The sequence below is a fragment of the Xiphias gladius genome, chromosome 12 (assembly GCF_016859285.1).
Source record: "Xiphias gladius isolate SHS-SW01 ecotype Sanya breed wild chromosome 12, ASM1685928v1, whole genome shotgun sequence".
NCBI lineage: Eukaryota > Metazoa > Chordata > Actinopteri > Istiophoriformes > Xiphiidae > Xiphias > Xiphias gladius.
Window position 1 is genome coordinate 1,338,283 of NC_053411.1, and position 20,832 is coordinate 1,359,114.

General features: G+C 39.4%; 1 protein-coding gene across 4 annotated transcripts in view; it reads right to left on the minus strand.

The window, feature by feature from the left end:
- The window catches only part of ehbp1l1a (EH domain binding protein 1-like 1a), a 54,106-nt gene that overhangs the window by 31,197 nt on the left and 2,077 nt on the right, over nucleotides 1-20,832 (minus strand). For 2 of the 4 annotated variants that reach the window (XM_040140596.1, XM_040140597.1), the window contains exons 3-12: nucleotides 11,206-11,263; nucleotides 10,854-10,949; nucleotides 10,669-10,722; nucleotides 10,344-10,522; nucleotides 9,990-10,135; nucleotides 5,131-5,199; nucleotides 4,612-4,854; nucleotides 2,200-2,382; nucleotides 844-1,044; nucleotides 574-717 (exon numbers count right to left, since the gene is read on the minus strand). In XM_040140596.1, coding sequence (XP_039996530.1) covers nucleotides 574-717; nucleotides 844-1,044; nucleotides 2,200-2,382; nucleotides 4,612-4,854; nucleotides 5,131-5,199; nucleotides 9,990-10,135; nucleotides 10,344-10,522; nucleotides 10,669-10,722; nucleotides 10,854-10,949; nucleotides 11,206-11,263 — 1,373 coding nt within the window. The remainder of the gene's footprint in view (nucleotides 1-573; nucleotides 718-843; nucleotides 1,045-2,199; nucleotides 2,383-4,611; nucleotides 4,855-5,130; nucleotides 5,200-9,989; nucleotides 10,136-10,343; nucleotides 10,523-10,668; nucleotides 10,723-10,853; nucleotides 10,950-11,205; nucleotides 11,264-20,832) is intronic. The other 2 variants (XM_040140598.1, XM_040140599.1) reach the window with 2 other exon arrangements.

Genomic DNA, 20,832 nt, shown 5'->3' on the forward strand with positions numbered 1-20,832 from the left:
TAGAAAGACAGTCCCTAAGTTGGGACTCTTGTTTGCTCACATGCTGTTTGTAAAGCATTTTGCTGAATATTCATGACTTCATCCATGCAATTAGGCATTCAATGAAAACTGAAATATAAAGCAAGGAGACAGCTGGCCTGATTATTATTGTGGTTGATGAATTAGTGCTTTTTTTTTTTACCTCTTTATTACATCACACTACGTAGTGAGGTGCATGTCTGAATGGGTATTTACTGTCAACAAATCTGTGAAATTTGTCAAGAGACTGATCTCAGGTCAGATCCCTCTGTAAAATGTGTCTTGACAATTTTAACAATGTTTGGGCACTGTCAGACTGTATAAAATTGGCACTGGAATTGTATAATCTGTCCAAACTAATCTAAATGCAAATTAGTAAGGATGAACCCAAGCTACATATTAGTAAATCAAAGCTTAGAGCAGAAGTAGAGGCATTGGGTTTATATTAGAACAGAGAAAATTAATGAAAGGGACAAGAGTACAACAGGGAGGCTCAGGCTGATCAATAAGGGAGGATGGCTGGCTTGAGTTAAGTTAAAGGTAGAGCAGCATTACGTGGCATCTCTATTCTCTGCTTTTTCTGCAGCACTGTAGGCTGTCCAGGATCATTGGCAGAGAGATGCAGAAACTTAGGAGAGAGTGCTGCCTGTGCTAGAGGGGCCTGGGATTTAGGAGGCCTCCATTCACTCTGCCAGGAAGCTGGAAAAAAGAGGAGAAGGAAAAACATGGGAGGAAAGAGGGAGAAACGTGTAAAGGCATAGTAACAGGGTTATGAAATGAAAAGTGTGAACTAGCCTGGCCTACATTGTATCTCTGTCCCTGTACCTGTCTCAGGGGCAGATGGTAGATTAGTGGGTCTGGTGAGGGCTGAGCCTGGCTCCCTCAATGAAGTAGGGCGAGTTTTGGACTTTCTGGGAGCAGGAGGTGGTGGAGGTTTAAGAGGGAAGGAGCTAAATGGAGCTGATGGGGACGAGGAGACAGAAGAAAAGGAAGGAACACTCTGTGCTCTCCAGACACCAGGACATGCTGAGAGAGGAATATGGGAACAGTGAGAGAAAATAAAAAGAGGGCTGTAATGAGAAATGGTGGGAAAAAAATCATACTATAATAAAATTCCAATTTGAAAGAGTGCAGTTTTCAAGAGCCATAATTTTAACAATCTGTAAAAAATGTTTAGCAAACAACAAAAAATACACAAATGCCTGTTGTCTGGTCAATATGCCCTCTGCATGCAGTTATCTGTACTATTTATGACAGGCTAAAGATGGTTTTCTTAAGAAAGAAAAAACACTATATTTTATCTTTGACTTTTCAGACAGGTAGTTACCTAACTCGCTTGGCAGTTGTCAAGTTATTAGTTAGGTGTTGAGTTAGTAGGTAGGTGTCAGACAAACAGCTGGCAGACATGGAACAGTACTGAGAATCTCCCAATTAAAATTTTAAGCACATCATACTGTTTTAAGCTTGTTACATTGAAAGCTCTGGCTTGAGATCTCAAGTATTCAGGGCTGTGAAGCAGCTCCTCCTGTGAAGGTACGTTAGCTCAAGCAGCTAAAGCAGAGCTGTCAACAGTATTATAAGGAGTCATCAGCCAGATATCAAAATATTGTCAGATTGTACTCTTATGGTACATAGTTTTACCACTAATACTAAATGAGAGCTAAATTGGTTAATTTTCCTGTGAAAAACTACCTAGTTTAGATAGTTCTTCATAGGAAAACAATCTAAATTTTGTTTGACTCTTCTCCAGTTGACTGGTTCAAAAAAAAGAACTCTAGGAGGACCTCCACTACAAGTTTGTAATAATGATTGGTAAAAATATATTTTGTTTAATGTATAGGAAATAATCATAATTTAAATTGCCATTGCAATACTGCGGAAAAAACAATAACTGCAATCATAAAATAACTGCTATGAAGACCAGAGGTAAGGTACCCATGCAAAACCAAACACTACGGTAAATAGTATTTACTTGTGGTATTCACAATCTGAAAACTGGGATAAATAGATTTTTCTCTAAGTATATAGACAGCTAGAATCTCGACTTGTATCTTTAAATACGAGCTCAGGTCTGAATGTAAACTCAGCATTAGCTTAAAAGCAAATACAGAAAAACAGCATTTTACGTACTGTACGACTATATTTTTGATCTTCAGCTATTTGAACTGAACTATGCAGTACCTGTTTGTGAGGTATCAGAGAAAGCGGGAGGATGGAGAACTTGATCAAAGGGTGAAGAGAAGAGAGAAGAGGTAGAAAGGGCTTCAGGAGGGGTGAAGGTAGAAAAGACCTGGGCCTCCAAGCCCTCAGCTGGATAGGAGTCACTATGGAAGCTATGAGGCCTTCGAGGAGCTGAAATGGGCACTAAAAAAACAGCAGAGGTATGTACAGGAAGTGGCAGAAAGAGAGGAAGAAAGGGGAAATGAGGAAAATAAACCAAGAGACAGGAGAATGGTATGTGAAACTTGAAATACATAAAACAATAACAGCCACCCAAACTGCAAACGGAAAAACAGAAACAGACAGATATAGACAAATATATATTGGTTTAGAAAAATGTGGTTTATACTGTATTATATCCATACAGCTTTAAGTCTTTAAAACCTGAAGTTAAATCTGTCTCACCCTACTTTAAAGAGCTTGTAACCTACCTAAAATAATTCATGGTTGTTTCATTATACCTCTTTCATGTCTGTGTGTTAAGTACACAGCTGGAGTCGGGACATGGTTAGCCTAGCTTAGCATAAAGACTGGAAACGGGGGGAAACAGCTAGCCTAGGTCTGTCCACAGTTCAGACACAGACATGAGATTTATACCAATCTGAACGTCTCAATCTCAGAGAGAAAGCCAACAAGTGTATTTCCCAAAATGTTTAACTATTCCCTAATAAAATACATTGAAGAATTCAGGATATTTGCTCGAAATATTGGCCACATAAGGCTCACTGCAGCCAATTTGTAGCCTTTTTGAAGGCAAAAAAAGGATGAAGAAAATATCACCATCAACAACGGGGGCCTTGTACTGTACATACTATATACTACATACATATTATCAGTCTAATCCTAAAAGAAAAATATTAATTGTTGTTTCCCTAAAATATCGACAGGCTTTCTTTTGCAAACCACTTTACCTTTTTAATATAGATCATAGCATAAATTAAAAACAACAAACTGTATCAGCACAAAGTCTTCCACAGCAGCCCTGACTGGATGCAGATGGAGAAAAGCCAAAAGCCAGAAGCATTAGTGTAGACGCATTTACTGTGACAATGGAAAGTTGCCATGTAAATGGAGCATTTCAGGAATGTGGCAGTAAATCTCAAATGGATCTCGATGGAGAAAATGACTCTATACCTGGGTAAAGCTCGAGGATTCAAAACAAGGATGTTCAATTAATTCCTTGGCAGAGATATGATTTTCATTTCACTGTTTTAGCTGGACACAGCAGGAGGTGCCTCTCACCAATTAAAAATATATACCATAATACATAACTCCATATCACAAGTTTTAAAGTTATGGCTTTTTCTATTTACTTAATTCTGAGACAGTTACACTGACTTTGTTAAAAAACATAGAACCAAATTGTTACAGTCAACCAATCAAGTCATAGTATGCAAGATCAAAGTCTGGTCAAACACTGTAATGTAGATACTTTTGTCTAAATCTTAACTGTAACTCTGATAATGATAGCCACAGTAATTTGCTTGAGACTAGAACTGGGTCTTACACTATAGGAAAGTGAAGTCTGTACCTTCTCTAGCCATTTACATCTTATACAAACTAAACTCACGTGTACAAAATGACACTTATGTCCCAAATAATCATGGCCTACATAACACACAAAAAAGTCGTATGTGAAACACGGAAAGAAATACTGGACAATTTTAGTGAACTGAACACTGCCACTATCAATAAATATACAAGATACTGTAATTTTGTTAATAAAAGCAAGTGTTCAAATAATGGCTTTTAATGTGAAAAGATCTGCGAAGAAAATGTTGAGTATTTTATGATATCTTAACAGCGAAAAAAAAACATCAACTGGAAGCCACTGACAATAATACATGAATATAAACAGTATTTCTGTGAAATATGATAGAATATACTTAAAAAAGATGGGAAAAATCAGACATAAATACCTAGACCTTTATTTTGAACAGGCTTGTATTAGAATATGAGCCTTTTCCAAATAAAGATCTAGTTCTCTCTGTTGTTAAAGTAAATAAAGGCCCCACCAAATATTTTAGAATTTACTATATTTACTACAAAGTATTAAGATTAATTAGGTCATTGTGCTTAATTTTCAGTAAATTTTCTTAATTGTCAGATCAATGCAAATCTTTGATTTTTTTGTAAATTTTTGTTACGACTCAGCTAGCTCTCAGTCTCAAATTTTGCAAAAATGTATATTCAAACTATACTACATTTGATCTTATATTAATATATATTAATGTCTTATATATTAATATTCATGATGACCATATAGAGTGGTATGAATTAAATACTTACAAAAAAATGGCAAATCTTCCTAAATAATCTGACCCAAAAGAGACAAAACACAACACAGGATGAGGAATATCTGATCACCGATACCTGATCCGGCACTGGGCTGGAAGATTTTGGGAAGTGCAGGAGGGTGAGCACGTGTAAAGGCCGGTAATGAGTAGGCATGGGGGGAGGGCCGAGCCTGCTGGTTAATGTTTGGGGGTCGTGTGTGGGTTTGCAAAAAAGAGGATGGAACAGAAGGGTCTGGGGGTTCAGGCAGAGGAGGACGAAATGGGACTGAGATGGTGGAGGAAATGCCAGAAGACGTTTTCCCATCCATCTCTGAGGTTACTGGGTAAAAGATAAGAGATGAGTTGAATTGGGAAAAGTAAAATGAAAGAGTGGATTGCTGAAAGAAACAGTGATAATCAGATTGGTGTTCAAAACAATACATCTAAAGACACAAAAAACCTTCAAGTTTTGCTATTTTACTTTAAAACTAAACTAGGTTACTTTGGTGAATATGAATTATGTATGTCAACATAATAAGTAGTAAAGATGGAATATTGTGACCGGTCGGGACAAATGAGAATGGTGGAAGAGTAAATCAAGGAAAGAGAAAGATACCTGTGGGGCCTGATTCAATTGCAGGCCTCCAAGCCAGATCGTGTATTCTTGCAGTAGAAGGAGCAGAGGCTGTTATAGAAAGAAAAAGGCAACAACATACAGTAAGATTAAAAGAAAAGGGAAGTGAGTTTTAAATAGGAAACAAAATAGAGAGCAGGAGTTTTAAAAAAGCTGTTTAAAGAGAAATTAAAAGGTGAGAAGGGGCATCCTTGGCTCACTCCTTACAGCTAATACAGAGTTGAGACTGACAACAGGGTTAAAAGACCTCATCCACATGGCAGGGGAGTGGAATCTTTTCCAAAATTAATTATACCTTTTAGTGTGTAAGCTGCAAATTGCAGTACATTATTGTGCTAAATCTAATGCAGCAACACTTTAGAAGCCTCTCATCCGAAAGGCTTCTTCAGTTATAACTAACTAGTGGGGTGTTCCAGGTATTTATCCTCTGGTCAGATCAGCAACACTTGTGAGTCGTTGAGGTCACATGAGTCGTTGACCCTCCTGGTCATCATGTGAATCCTTAGGATCACATGGGTCAAGGTGTGGATAGGTGCTCGCACCTTGAGTGTCGTTAGGGCGACAAGTGAGTTGTTGAGCCACCCTGCCATCATGTAAGTCGTTGAGGTCACAGGAGTCCCGGTGTGGATGGGTGTTCAGCTGTCTGGGGAGTGAACTTAGAACTGCATTGTAGGTGGCTGACAGCTAGTGCCTCAGACCACCTCCGCTGTTTAGTGACGGTAGTTCCAGATTGACAAAGATGGCTTCTTTCACTCTTCTTTCAAAACATCAGTCTTCTCTAGCCAAAATGCATATATTACTGTCCTGAAAAGAGTGACCTTTGTCCTTAAGATGCAGCTGGACTGCTGAGTCCTGACCTGAGGTACTTGCTCTCCTATGTTGTGCCATGTGCTTATGTAGCAGTTTTTTAGTTTCCCCAATGTACAGGTCTGTGCATTCTTCGCTGCATTGGACTGCATAAATTACATTGTTCTGCTTGTGCCTGGGTATTTTGTACTTAGGGTGGACAAGTTAGTCAGATACGCAAGTTCCAAACCTTGCAGTCGCAACTCAGCACTGCGCACAAGACAGAGGAACTGACCTGGAGAAGGAAGTTTGATCCAAAACACAGCCGGACATTCAAGGAAAGTGGGTGAAAAACCTACCTGACAGGAACTTCGCTCAACCAGAAAAGGAGGTCTTATCCAAAGGACTAAACTTTGCAATAACACCAGAGTAGGTACCAGTTGTAAACCTCATCACAGCCACATAATCAGCCATCAGAAAAAACAATTTGACTAATACAGAGCCTGAACAACTCAGACTGAAGGTATAAGCTGCTCTCACCAGTGCGAAAGCACCCCCTTCCAACCTCACCATCTAAGAAAGGAAGGCACTGACATTGCTCCAAAGAGACCAGAACATCACCATCCTTTCAGCCAACAAAGGAAGATGTACAGCTGTGCTAAACACAGCAGATTATCACACCAAGGTGACCGGGCTCCTTCAGCAACACAGCCACCTGTGGAGCACTAAGGCGAGACCCTACCAGCGGCTACAAAATTAAGGTAGTTAGTTGCCTACAACAACTGGAGAAGGGCCATGATACTGACCGATCTCTATATTACAGACTGTACCCTGGAGAAGACACCCCTCGCATTTATGGACTCCCAAAATTACACAAGGAAGGAGTCCCACTCAGACCCAGCATCAGCATTATTAACTCAGTAACATACAACATTGCTTAATACCTGGCCACCATCCTGGCTCCTCTGGCTGGAAACACTCCACAGCACATCAAGAACTCCCAGGACTTTGCCAAAAAGGTTGGAAAAATAAAACTGGACTCAGATGAAACCCTGGTATCCTATGATGTCACCTCACTCTTCACATGCAATCCTACCACAGAAGCAGTTAAAACAGTTAGGAAATGACTGCTACAAGACAGCACTTTACCCAACAGAACCAACCTCAACCCTGACCACAAATGCGCCTTACTTGACCTCTGCCTGATTATGACCAATTTCCAATTCAATGAAGGTTTCTACAGACAGAAGCATGGCTGTGCCATGAGTTCACCGGTGTCACCAATAGTGGCTAATCTCTACATGGCAGAGCTAGAAAGCAGAGCCCTGACCTCTTTTCCAGGAGCTGCCCTCAGCCACTTGTTTAGGTGTGTTGATGACACAAAATCAAAACCTATGAAGTTGATTCCTTCACTGAACACATCAATGCAGTGGACAGCAACATGAAGTTCACTCTTGAGGATGTCAGTGAACATAGCATAGCCCTCTAGGATTGTGTGCTGCACATCAAGAACAACAGAAGCCTCAACATTGAAGTATACAAGAAACCCACAAACACTGATTGAGTGACTCTCACCACCCACTGGAGCACAAAATTGGGGTCATCAAAACCCTACACCATCGGGCTCAGAATGTTCCCACAGGGTCAGAGGGGAAAGAGAGGGAACATAAACACATCAACGAAGCACTTAGAACTTGTTGTTACCCCAACTGGGCCTTTGTCAAAACCACAAAAAGAGGCAGAACAGACAGAGAAGAAAACTGCAATATATAAAACAACATTGTCATTCCCTACGTTGCTGGATTATCTGAAAAACTCAGGACGACCTTCTGCAAACATAACACCCCTGTGCATTCCAAGCTCAGTAACACTCTGAGGCAAAAACTTGTCCACCCTAAGGACAAAATACCCAGGCACAAACAGAACAACGTAATTTGCGCAGTTCAATGCAGCGAGGAATGGTCAGGACTCTGGAGTCCACCTGCATCTTAAGAACAAAGGATACTCTTTTCAGGACAGTAATGTATGCATTTTGGCCAAAGAAGACCGATGGTTTGAAAGAGGAGTGAAAGAAGCCATCTTTGTCAATCTGGAACTACAGTAACTAAACACAGGAGGTGGCTTGAGACACCATCTGTCAGCCACCTACAATGCAGTTCCAAGTTCACTCCCCAGACAGCTGAACACCCATCCACACCGGGACTCCTGTGACCTCAACGACTCACATGATGGCAGGGTGGCTCAACAACTCACTTGTCGCCCTAACGACACTCAAGGTGCAAGCACCTATCCACACCTTGACCCATGTGATCCTAAGGATTCACATGATGACCAGGAGGGTCAACGACTCATGTGACCTCAACGACTCACAAGTGTTGCTGATCTGACCAGAGGATAAACACCTGGAACTCCCCACTAGTCAGTTAGAACTGAAGAAGCCTTTCGGATGAGAGGCAAATTGTCTTCAAGAACTTCAAGCAAATCCAGTTCCCTTATCATAGCACTTACAGAATTCACTCAGTATCAGCAAAACCAATAAGCCTGTGGTGGACTACGAGAAGAATAGGAGGTCCCTTGTCCTTGTTGTCATCCAGGGAGAGGAAGTGAGGAGGGTGGACTCCTACAGAAAAGCGTTTTTGCATAACATTATGTTGTCACAGTGAAGTTGACCGTTGATCTTTTGGATATAAAATTTGATCATTTCATTATTTCATCCTATTAGGCATAATGGCCAAAAATGTGATTTTTGAGGTCAGTCTGACTTTTGACTTTTGACCACCAAATTCTAATCAGTTCATCCTTGACCCCAAGTGGACATTTGTGCCAGATGTAATGAAATTCCCTCCAGACGCTTCCGATATATCACATTCAGAAGAATGGGACAGACGTGCGATCACAGTGATCTTGACCTTTCACCTTTGATCACCCAAATCTAACCACTTTATCCTTGAGTCCAAGTGAATGTTTGTGCCAATTTTGAAGAAATTCCCTCAGGGCGTTCCTAAAATACTGCATCCACAAGAATCGGAAGGACAGAATGACAGACGGACAACCCGTAATGCGTCTGGCCACAGCTGTCACCGGCAGGGAGGCATAAAAATTTGGCAAGGAAGGATATTATGTAACTATATAATGTAAATATGCTTTGGGTCCTTATATATCAGTAATATACTTATATAGTATAATACTAGTATTATACTTATAATATACTCTTACATAATCTAAATTTATTAAATTATTTTTTATTAATGATTAAATTACAGTTGTTACTTCTTGTTATTATTCAATAAACATGAAATGTATTTTTTTATGCATTAAAATACAAAAAAGAAAGTACACAAAAAGAGAATTCACAGTGGGCTGGAGACATATAAACTTTATCATAAAAAAAATTAGAAAAATTCAATATTAGCCATGCTACAATTTTTACATTCAGTGACAGGCAATTAAGTAGTTTTAAATTTTACAAACCTTAAGAAATATGCATCAAATAACTTTCTATTAAGGCATGTTTGCCTCAACTCACTATAAACTTGGCTGTCATTGGTTACAGGGCCAGATTAATTCTTTAGGGAACCTTGAGGCAAAAACTGGCTATAAATCCATATTGACTCATTGGTTTATCCCACTCTTTGTGCACTGTATATGTACTAATTAGTAATCAATTTGTGGTAACTAGATTTTAACTTGAGGCCTCTCAACACAGCAGATCTTCAGCGTCAATTTAGGCCCCCCTATCATTTCAGTATATATTTTTAGTGTTAGACTACCAAAGTATTGCCAAACTAACATGCAATTAATCAAATTACCATAAATTAATTGCAACACAGTGAACCAGGAATCTTAAGTCCCACTGAGGGTCATAGGGCCAGGGCAGTTACCCATTTTGTCCACTAAATACCTGTTACCACAAAACCTGCAATATAATCTGCCAGTCATTGCTTTCATCGAAAACCTCAGATTAGGTTTATTTAGTCTGTCATTTTTTTGTCTGTCATTTAGACTGTCATTGTTTGTAACCACCCAGTGATCCCGAAGTGTGTCCCTAGTCTTACCAGTAACATGGGCAGCATGTCCAGTGCCAAAGCTGGTCCTTCTCTCCTCTCCAACCTCATCATCACTCTCATTAAAATCATCCAGATTGCCAATGTCAGTCTGTTTCATACTCATTAGACTGGCTAAACTCTGCATGTCCTCATCTCTGTGGAGAGTAGAAAAGAATCCTCTTAAAACATTAGGTGTACAGGAATATCTGTGTCCTAAAATGTCCATATTGATCTTCAAAACCTATACTGGGCTTCAAATACCAATTAAGTTCTGAGATACAACTGTACTATAATACAACTATAATACAGTATTGAGGAATTACTCTTTTCAGTAAATTTTATGCTACTGAAGTGGTGACTCACGTGGCCTTCCCCTCTTTAAGAAAGATACAGGACAAGTTGAGTTTCAGTGTCGCTTCTACCACTTTGACAGATAGTGGTTTGAGCTTCAGTGTTACATCATACTGGGCTGGCGTGGCACTGGCATACTTCTTCATATTGACATCAGCTGATGCCAACACCTTCCTACGGCCTTTTGTTTCCTGATAAATAAACCAAATGGACAACTAAACACCGACAAATCCCTTCTCCCTGAGAATACATTCTCCAGCTGAGTCTTCCAATTAAAAGTTAATTAAATAAACTGTATGAAACCATAACTAGGGATAACACAGACAGAGCAACTCACATTTTCAATGACAAAAGTCCAATCTTTGTCTTCAAACTCCTCTGCAGTAGGGTCCTGTTGAAGAAAAAATAATTGCCTGATGTCTTAGCCATGCCATTGTCCATCCAAATAAATTACTGAGCTATTTCCCATTTATAATAAAAATAATATATCACCCACAACTAAGTAGAGACTTAATTTCATACCTTGAAGAGTGTAACAGTGATGTCTAAACTCTCTGGAACCTGCCAAACCACCAAGCCTCTGTAGGGGTTCTTAATCCCTGGTTGCCAACTGTGGAGCTGACAGAAAATGTAACAGAAAAGATTCAATCTCAACATTCTTGCCTAAATTTCTTATGGACTGTCTTTCAGCCTCTGCAGAGCACACTTTAAATACAAGACTTAACGAAAGTTTATCCTCTTGTACCATCAAAATCTAGAACATACTGTATTTTATACCATTTTAGCCATTTCTACTTTTAGAGCCATGTAGAGACAATAGGCTATTTTGTAGGCTTCTAAATTAATCTTATCTCTCTCTTCTTTGCTTTATTACCTTCGTGCTGTGACGTCTATTTCTCCTGATCCACACCACTCTCAGTTTTTCTGGTTGCCTGAAATCACAGCAGAGCAAAAATAACATTTGAGTGTTTCTATCTGTCTTCCCTATTCCCTGTATGCCAGCATGTTCTTCATAATAAAAACACAGTAGTTTTTTCTTCAGTTAGCAGGAATATTGAGATTTTGATATTTTTTAAGCAGTTATTTTGCACATTCATTAAACCTGAGTGTTAGCAAATAATAGTGTACTTGCCATGGATGCTACTTTTTCATTCCATTGTGGCCGTTTGATGGCACTACAAAATGTATAAACTTCACACTGAGAATTTGGATACTCAAAGAAAATAGCAAAAACTTAATAGTGTGAGGTAGCAAACAGTGAGTGAATTTGGACGCATGCAAGTCTACAGCCATGCTAGCAGCTCCAACTGGCTGTACGTTAGGCATAGTATTTTTCAGAGCTAAATGCTAACATGACAATGTTAACATGCTGATGTTTAGAAACTAGGGTTACCATGGCCACTATTTCAGTTTAGTGGGCTAGTACAGTAATGTTTACTAAATAGCACTGAAAGGCAATCTGAGTCTAATGGAACTGTCATAAAATTTGCAGGTACTTGAACATAAGCCAAAATATTGGACTAAAATTTTGATCGAGTGTAGTGCTAGAAAATCACCAAAGTTATTACAATTCATCCTGTGGAAAACATGAATGTCTGAACCAGTTTTCACAGCAATCAATCCAATAGTTGTCAAGATTTTTCCCTAAAACCACACATGTAAACCTCATGGTGTCACTAAAGGAAAAGTCAGGGGATCACCAATGTTAGTAGGATTCATCATCTGGGTACCATATATGTCATAGTTTCATAGTATTCCATACGGTAGTTGGTGAGATATTTCAGTCTGGATCAAAGTGGTGGACTAAGCCACACTGCTATCACTAGAGCCCCACTGTGGCTTGAAAACTTACACTACTTTCCAGGAAGCCAATTGATAAGTTGTATCCCTTTTCAATGGGACTTTGACGCCTTTTGAGTGAACACTGCAAAAATTGATGATTTCAGATTTCAGAGATTTACCATATTCTTTGCTGATATTTATTTTCTGTTATTACATGTGCCATTGTTTTATGGCTGTATCAACCCATTATCACCACAGCAATCAGTAAATTATCATCTAATTTCATTTAATCTAAAAATGGGGTCTGAGGAAGAGCACAGGCCCAAGATATGGTGGTTTGTCAAAAACAATCGATAAAGCACACAGCATTCACACAAGCCCATCTGTGGGCTTATAAAGCACTGAGGAGAAGCGCAGCCAGGAGAAAATGAAAATCTTGTGACTGTGTGAGCAAGAGCTCAGTGATAGAGAGCATAACTCCTGAAGATATACATCTCTGCTTGGATGTGTGCCTATGTGTGTGTGTTGGGGGGGGGGCTTGTTCTTGTCTATTACCAGAAGCCCACTATACTTGTGGGGTCCAACAGCTTTGTGGGGACCAAAATGGTGGTCCCCACAAGTTTAAATGGCTGTTTGAGGGTAACGACTTTTTAGGGTTTTAGGGGTTCAGGTAATTATGTTTATGGGAATTATGTCAATGATGGGTCCCCACAAATTTAGTAAAACAAGGATGTGTGTGTGAGAGAGAGAGAGAGAGAGAGAGAAAGAAAGAGTTTATGAGTTGGGGGAGACCCCACACATCACTTGGAAAGTAGAGATCTGACTCCAACCTTTCATTAGCTTTTTGTATACGCTAACCAAGATGTGGATGAAGAAATTGCTTTGAAAACAGTATGAGTACATCTCAAAGTTTATAGTGAACTGTAGGGGAACGACATCACAGTTTCCCAGTCTTCCACACTACACCTAGTGTTACCTCTTATGATTGCATGAGATCTGCAGGAGGGCACTATGTATAAAACGCAGATGAGGTAATAATTTTTTGTATTTAAACTATGCCCAGAGAAAATATTATTTGTGACTGGCTGGTAAAAGTACTTAAAATCATATTTTTGGATACCTTTATTATAGGTCACCATTAAAGTTCTCGAACTTGGAAATGTAGTTAGACAAAAAAAACCTCTAAACTCACGTTCAGTTTACTATCTTTTCTCCAGAGCTTTTGAACACATTTCACTAAATACCACTGTTTGAGATGGATGGAATGAACTTAGTATTCACAGCAATGAGGATGGAAATATATCAAATATATTTCCAGTTATATAGTTCTTGCATGGAGAAGCAGGCCATTTTCACTACAACAGAGATAATAAAACCTTAACAATCTATGTCAGACTGTGCGATATCACTTGGCAGATGTGTATATATAGTGGCGACGTGTCATTTGGTCCAGCAGCAGAAAAAAGTGTGGTTTTGAGTAAGTATCTTGTTGAAAAAGCAGGAAAGGTTTGAACTTTCCATCCACTGCATTTTCAATTTGCACACTAAAAACCTTAGCGAAAATGGCGAAAATTTGAAAAAAAAAAATGAATATCACAAAAAGCTTTTATGCTTGGCTGAGGTGGAAAGTGTATCAATCCTTAAGTGTATCAATAAAAACAAAATTTAACAAAGTGTAATGAAATCAGACTTAGTTAATAAACAATGATGTACATTAAGCATGTGACTTAGTCACTCAAGCTTCCACCGAAGAAACGAAAATATCAGATCGGTGTGGAGCAGTGAGGACACTGTAACATGTCCCCTGTTTAATGGCACCGACTGGAGGATGAGAGCTACCAACTGTTTATCTTGAACAACCAACTACTAATATTCAAATAACAGCTGTGGATAGAAACACACATTTATTCACATTTTCTTTTTCAGATTTTCTTAAAATTATGTGAAAATTTGTGCTACATTTGGATGGAAACATGACTTATAACAGCAGGGTTTTTACCCAGCCTTAAAGCATGGCCGTAAGTACTTTAGCCTTCAGTAGTGGTTGGTTGAAACGTCATGTTAACTAGGTTGTCTCAAACATACTTGGGCCTTTACCCAATGAATGTTGCGAACATCCATCACAGTTTACAGACTGGCTTTCTGCTTCAACATCAACCTAATGTGCAATGAGTGATTATTAGCATCATTCATCAGCTTTCTTTCACTGATCATCTGACTCTTCATGTTTCTTGACTGGCTGGACTTTGTTGTAGCAATGATGCCATGTTTACAGATCTCAGTGATTACTTTGGAGAGAACAATTTTATCATAACTGATGGAAATGATGGCTAAATCTACAAAAGTAAAAGCCAAATTGTAATAAACCAGAATGATCCTTTAACAAACAGTTCTACATAAATATTAATAAAATGAATTAACAGAAGGAATAAGATATAGCATGAATAAATTGAATATCAGCGCAACTTATCAACTACTGGCAGCTTCAATCCAAAACGTATTGAATCAGTATTGTCAGTATTGGGCTACTGGTCAAACTGTAGTGGCAACAATGTGTCTAGGCCTCCATCTTATGTTGCATGACTCTCATAAGCAATGTATGGATTGGTGAGAGAGAGGAAAGAGGAGAGAGAGAGTGAGAGTGAGAGAGCAAGAGACAGAACAGAAATAGACGCCTGTCACGATGAACTACACAGAGGCTTAATAGTAATCCTACACCTGCTGCAAAATTTATCATAGACATGTTTCACTGTTGTTGCATTAGGCTGACTTACAATAGTACAATAGTGTTTTTAGCTCCTACAGTCTGTAGATTAGTGGTTTGCAGAGTACAGCTTCTCAAGACAGAATACGTGTCATTACCTTTAAATAACGGAAGGCTTTGTTTTCATCAGTTTGAAGTAGGAGTTGTTTGAGCTTTACCATAAGATGTAAAGCTCAATGGTGTGGGGGAAGTCGTTGCTCATACAGCTTCTAAATAGTTTTCCCAGACTGTTTAAACTCTCTGATACTCTGCTTTACTCTGAATGTAAGTGGTTTTTGCTAATCAGTTCAGGGAGATCGCCCATCTAGCTGATCCACATTTCACACATTCTTGTCAAACTGTTGAAAACACAAGTGTATTGTTTGTGATGTCATCCATAGCTCACAAGTGAGTGTAATTTCTTGCTAAACTTTAAACCCCAACAAGCCCATGCTCTTTTTTTAGGACTGTACAACCTAACTGTGACAACAAGACTCCAGGAAGTCACTGTGCCTATGTTGTCCACCAAGAAACAGTTAGGGGACTGGTGTACTCCATCAGAACTGTCAGATAGCTTCAGAAACACCCTCCCTCTACAGCTTTCTAACGTCATATTTTGTAGAGGTGATAAAGGACACTGGGTTATAACTTCTGTCTAGCTTTCTTTTTTTTGTTTGTTTCATTTGTTATACAACTATTTGTGGCACTTTTCGTATGGACATCCCAGTGCAACACTATGAATGTCTCCCTGAAGAAACTGTCTGAAAATGTGTGCCATTATTCCTGTTTTTTAAGAAATATTCCATCTACCCACTTTCTTTGACGGCCAGCTTTTCTCTCGATCTTCAAATGTGGCCCATTTGGATCACGTATAAACACTTCTGATTTCTGTCACAATCCACTTCTTTTCTAGCATAACCTAGCCCTTATTACGCCCAACTCCTCCTTAAACCACAAAGGACTGATTACAAATGTAATACTAAGTGTAAGTCAAAGGTATGAGACACTAAGTCATTATTACAAGATAATAAATCAAAATGTAGACTTTTTATGTCAAATGCCATTATTATGTCATTCTTATTAGATACTTGGTCAAAATGTTTGTGTCTTCAACGAAAAATTACGAGATACTAAGAGATGAAATAAACACCTAGCCAAAATTTTTACTTACTACATACATACAGTATGTGGGTCAAATATATATCAAAATTTGCCGAGGCAAATCGTAATTTTGGCTTAGTAAGTCAATTTTTTGACTTATTGTCTCATATTATCTATTTATGTAATGGTTCTGATTGAAGTTTGGATTAAAAAGCAAGACTGGTGGGACAGGCATGTTGGCAGGCATGAGCGAACTCTCTTTGACTGGTTTAACCTTGGATACTTGTAAGGTGTGATGAGTCCAAAATGTTCCTTGGAAGGCGAACTCCAAATAGATTGATAACCTTGGAGATAGGGAATGGGCCAATGAAACGTGGAGCCAGATGGCAGGATTCCTTGGTGGATAGCCAGACCCTTTGTCCATGGTAATAACTGGGAGCAGAGGTCCGGCACCGGTCCACCATCCTCTTGTAGCATGCCAAGTCATGAAGGAGGACTGAGTGGGTATTTAACCAGGTACAGCGACAACCGTGGATGAAGGCCTGGAACACTGGCCTCCTTCCCCAGTTCAAGGAACAGTGAGTGCTGGTAACCATACACAAATTGGAAAGGAGGCAGGGCGTTACAGGCTTTTGGAGGCAAAGAATCCCAGGCTGGTCTCCATCTCCCGACTGAGATTCTCCATCTGGCCATTGGACTATGGATGGAAACCTGAAGAGAGGCTGACAAACTACATCCCTGGGGAACCCATGTAAATTGAAGACTTGTTTGAGAATAATTTCAGCAGTCTCATTAGAGATGGGCAGTTTGGCCAGCGGAATAACGTATTCTGATATTAAAAATCTGACAACAACTATGAGGAACGCAGTGTCATCTTCAGACAAAGACAAACCGGTAACAAGGTCTATTGGACCATGGATGCTGACGAACAGACATGGGTTGGAGAAGGCCAGACGGAGCAATACACACTGAGCAGCCAGCGATGAACCCCCCAATGTCAGCCTCCATGGATACCCACCAAAAATGCTGCTCAATGTGCAACAGGTGCCCAGCTGACAGGTATGGTCGGAGGAATATTCCCAGTGGAGGACCTGGGATGGGAGAGAAGCTGTGAGTCTCTCTCCACTGACTCTGAGAGTTACTTAGAACCTGCTTTACCTTAACCTCAAAGGCCCATGTGACTGCGCCAACAACGTAGGAAGATGGTAAGATGTAAGTGGGATCTTTGTCAGGCTTGACATTCTTGGAGGGCAATAGGACAAGGTGAAATTGAAGGTATTGAAAAACAGTGCCAACTTAGTTTAGAGAGAGCTGAGATATTTGGTTGTTCTGATGTATTCCAGGTTTTTTTGGTCCATCCATACCAGAAAGGCCTGCTCAGTCCCCTCTAGCCAATGTTTCCACTCCTCAGGTGCCACCTTTACTGACATAAGTTCTGTTGCCCATATCATAGTGCACACTGTGGAAGAAAGCTTGTACGAGAAAAAGCAAAAAGATGCAACTTATTATCAAAGGCTGAGCACTGAGAGAGAACAGCTCCTATCCCCAGCTCAGAAGCAACAAACCTAAAGATGAACTACCGTTTGGAATCCGGGACTGTCGACAGGATCTGGGACCGTCACCAGGCGAAGCGGCACCTCAGGGCCTGTTAAACCTGAGACAACCTGACCTTGGTGAAATCCGTTTGAACAAGCTGATGCGTTGAAGCAGAAGAAGGAGACAGCTGGGACATGAAACTCACATTTTTCAGCTTTGACTAACAGCTGATTTTCCAGAGGATGTAGCAGCACATGTTGCACATGCTCCTGCTCATGCCTGGAGAAGATGAGAATGTCGTCCAAGCACGTCAAAGGCAACAACAACAGAGGCAGGGGAAGGAAAATGCAGAACCTAGGCAGAGGTGGCTGACATGATAAATTAGTATCTAATTATATCTATGAATATCTATGACTTTGACTTAACACATCATAATTTGATTGAATTCACTTTGACTACTATTTGCATATTTTTTACCTCTTTCCTCGGACTTGACTTTGTGATTCATAATTTTGACTTGACAATGATTATTTTAATTGTCATTATTAATATTTGTTTTTTTTCTTTTCCTGGTGGATATTGGCAAGAAACCCAGAAAAAGTCTTTTAGGAACCTCATAGAAAAATGACAAATGCTTAAAAACACCTTAAGAAGCCACCAAAAACACTCCACAGACCTCCACAAAGATCCTTCCAGACCCAGATTAAAAAAATAACCAATTTAAACATTATAACCAGATTATATTGTGCTATCTATCTTGCATTCACAGTCAACTCTCACTCCACTGTACATTTTATTTGTCATATCATTAACTGCTGTGTGCCTATGGGGATCATAACTGTACAGAACAACACTGGGTGGTTAAACACACATTATGATAGGACCAGGAACAGAAACATGTTGATACCAGTTGGTGTGTATGATACATCTTGAAAAGTGCATAAACAGAGTGACAGGAAGGTAGGCCACTAAACAAGCCAGAGCTGGAAGATTGAAAACACATGCTGACTGCTCTGTGACTAATGATAATGGAATTAAAGGAACTCCTGTCGTGCCAAGACTGAGGCTGTCAGACGAAGAGGTCAAACACTAACCACACTAACAGAGCAACAGAGGCCCATCACATAGTGATGTGTGAGTGGTCATTGAGGATTCATATACCATGACCTACACAGAAGGATAGGGATAGTTTGCTCTTGACCCCTATGTTTTCTACCAGCACCCAGAGGATTAATCTAATTATATACATGCTGAAAATGACGAAGTGACACAAATTTAGTTTTCCTCTTAACACTGAAAAAATACTTCAAATTAGGGCTCAGGCTAGAACCTCAATATTGTCTTGGTAACAACCAAAATGTGACCATACTACCAAGTATCGAAAACATTCAAGTAGTGAGAGTTGTCTTCTTCTTAACTTATACCACGTGCACAACTTGCTCTGCTATTTAGTGGAGCGTTTGTTGTTGTTTTTTTGACACGATCCCCACTCCCATGGGCTCAAATTAGGGTCAACAAGATTTTGAGCTTGTTAAATGCTGTTCACAACTATTTCCAAAGTTTGTAGTTGCAAAAAGTTTACAAAGGTTGATTTACAACTGCAAATTTTGGAATTTTTTCTGAACATCACAGATTTTCTACAGTACATTGTTGTTTACTTTAATTTTCTACAGTAGCAACTTGATTACCGTGATTTTCACAGTTACACAGTTACTCTTTTATTACTGTAATTTTCGATTGAATACAAAGTATTCTCTCAGTATACAGTAATTTACTGTAAACAAACACAGTAAAATGACAGTGGATTTCACAGGTATGTTTTACAGTGTGCTCCGGGGCCCCCAACCCTTAGAGGCCCCAAAAGTCCCAGGTTCAGTGTGTATTACTAGGTTTTTAGTCATTTGTAGAGCAGCATTGTGTCAAATAGTTTTAAGACCTTAATTACCTTAGTTGATATCTTTCTGAAATGATGCTTGTTCATAAATGAATTTGTAGGGGAGAGTTTACACAACAAATCCAACCATTGGTGATGTCTGCAAATTGTTCGTTTTGTCCAACAAACAATCTAAAACCCAAAGAAATTCAGTTTATAATGATGTAAAACACAGATAAACAGCAAATCATCACAATGGAAAAGCTGTAACCAGAATTTTTTTTGTATTTTCTGCTTGATAAATCACTCTAAATATGACCTTATTAGCAAAATTGCTGTCAACTTTTTGTTGATTGACTAATCAATTAACCGACTAATTATGATAGCACTAGTGAACGACACTGACTGACCAACAGGTAATAATTATTGAGAGCCAAATATTGAAATATTGAAATACATTGCAGGAGTCTGAATCTATTGAGGCTAGATTACCTACTGAGCAAAGTGCGTCATTGCTCTGGTTTCCCACAACCCCAGGGGCCCTGGGTCACTCTGGGTTAGTTACCTGTACCTCATTTGATTTTTGCATCACTAAAGTAAATAAATAAATATAAGCAAACTTGAAAAAATCTGAGGGGAGATAATACTCCAGCATAGCAGTACTGGGGGGGGGGGGCTAAACTAAATGGTTTGCCCAGGATCCCCTAACAGGCTAATCCTGCCATGGTGACTAGTCAGAAATGTATTTTGAGAGTTGGGGTGGCGCATGGGGGAAATTTGAATTTATGACCTCATTGTTCTAAAATCCTGACTACAGCCCTGATGGTGGTGATGGAGCGAATGACTGCATCCTTTCTGCACCTGACAGTAATTGTCCTTCCAGAGATCACCTCTCATTCCCACAACCTGGTTATTTTTTTCACATAACTCTTAGTAAACACGATCCCATACCACATGGTAACAACTGCATAGGCTCAATATCTAAAAAAAAAAAAAAAAAAAAAAAATAGACGCGGAAGTAATGGGCGTGCTCTCAGCAGAAAAAACATTGTTCTTTACCAAGGAGCTAAACCATATTCTGATGAAAACCTACTATACTGCATAGTGAGCTCAAGAAGTACATTTTCAAAACATTGTCCTTCTCACCATTCTCAAATGGTTCTGAACGCCTGTTCTGAATGCCTGCCATTCAGAACCACGGGAAGTTGTCCGCCGTAGTTAAATCAAGAGCCAAGGAGAATGGTTAAAAGCCACAGAAAATGGGCTCATGTGGCTGCCCAAACAGCATTTCATCTCAAAACCCTCAACTTTTACAAAGAGTTCAGTGTGCTAGCTTTCCGCCCTTCTGTGTATTGTATATCGTAGTAATAATGGAGTAACAAGTAAACCGATAAAGGTTACATTTTACAAATATAGTGGTTAGTGTATAGGGTGTATGCTGAATAGGGTCAAAATGATCCCCCAAA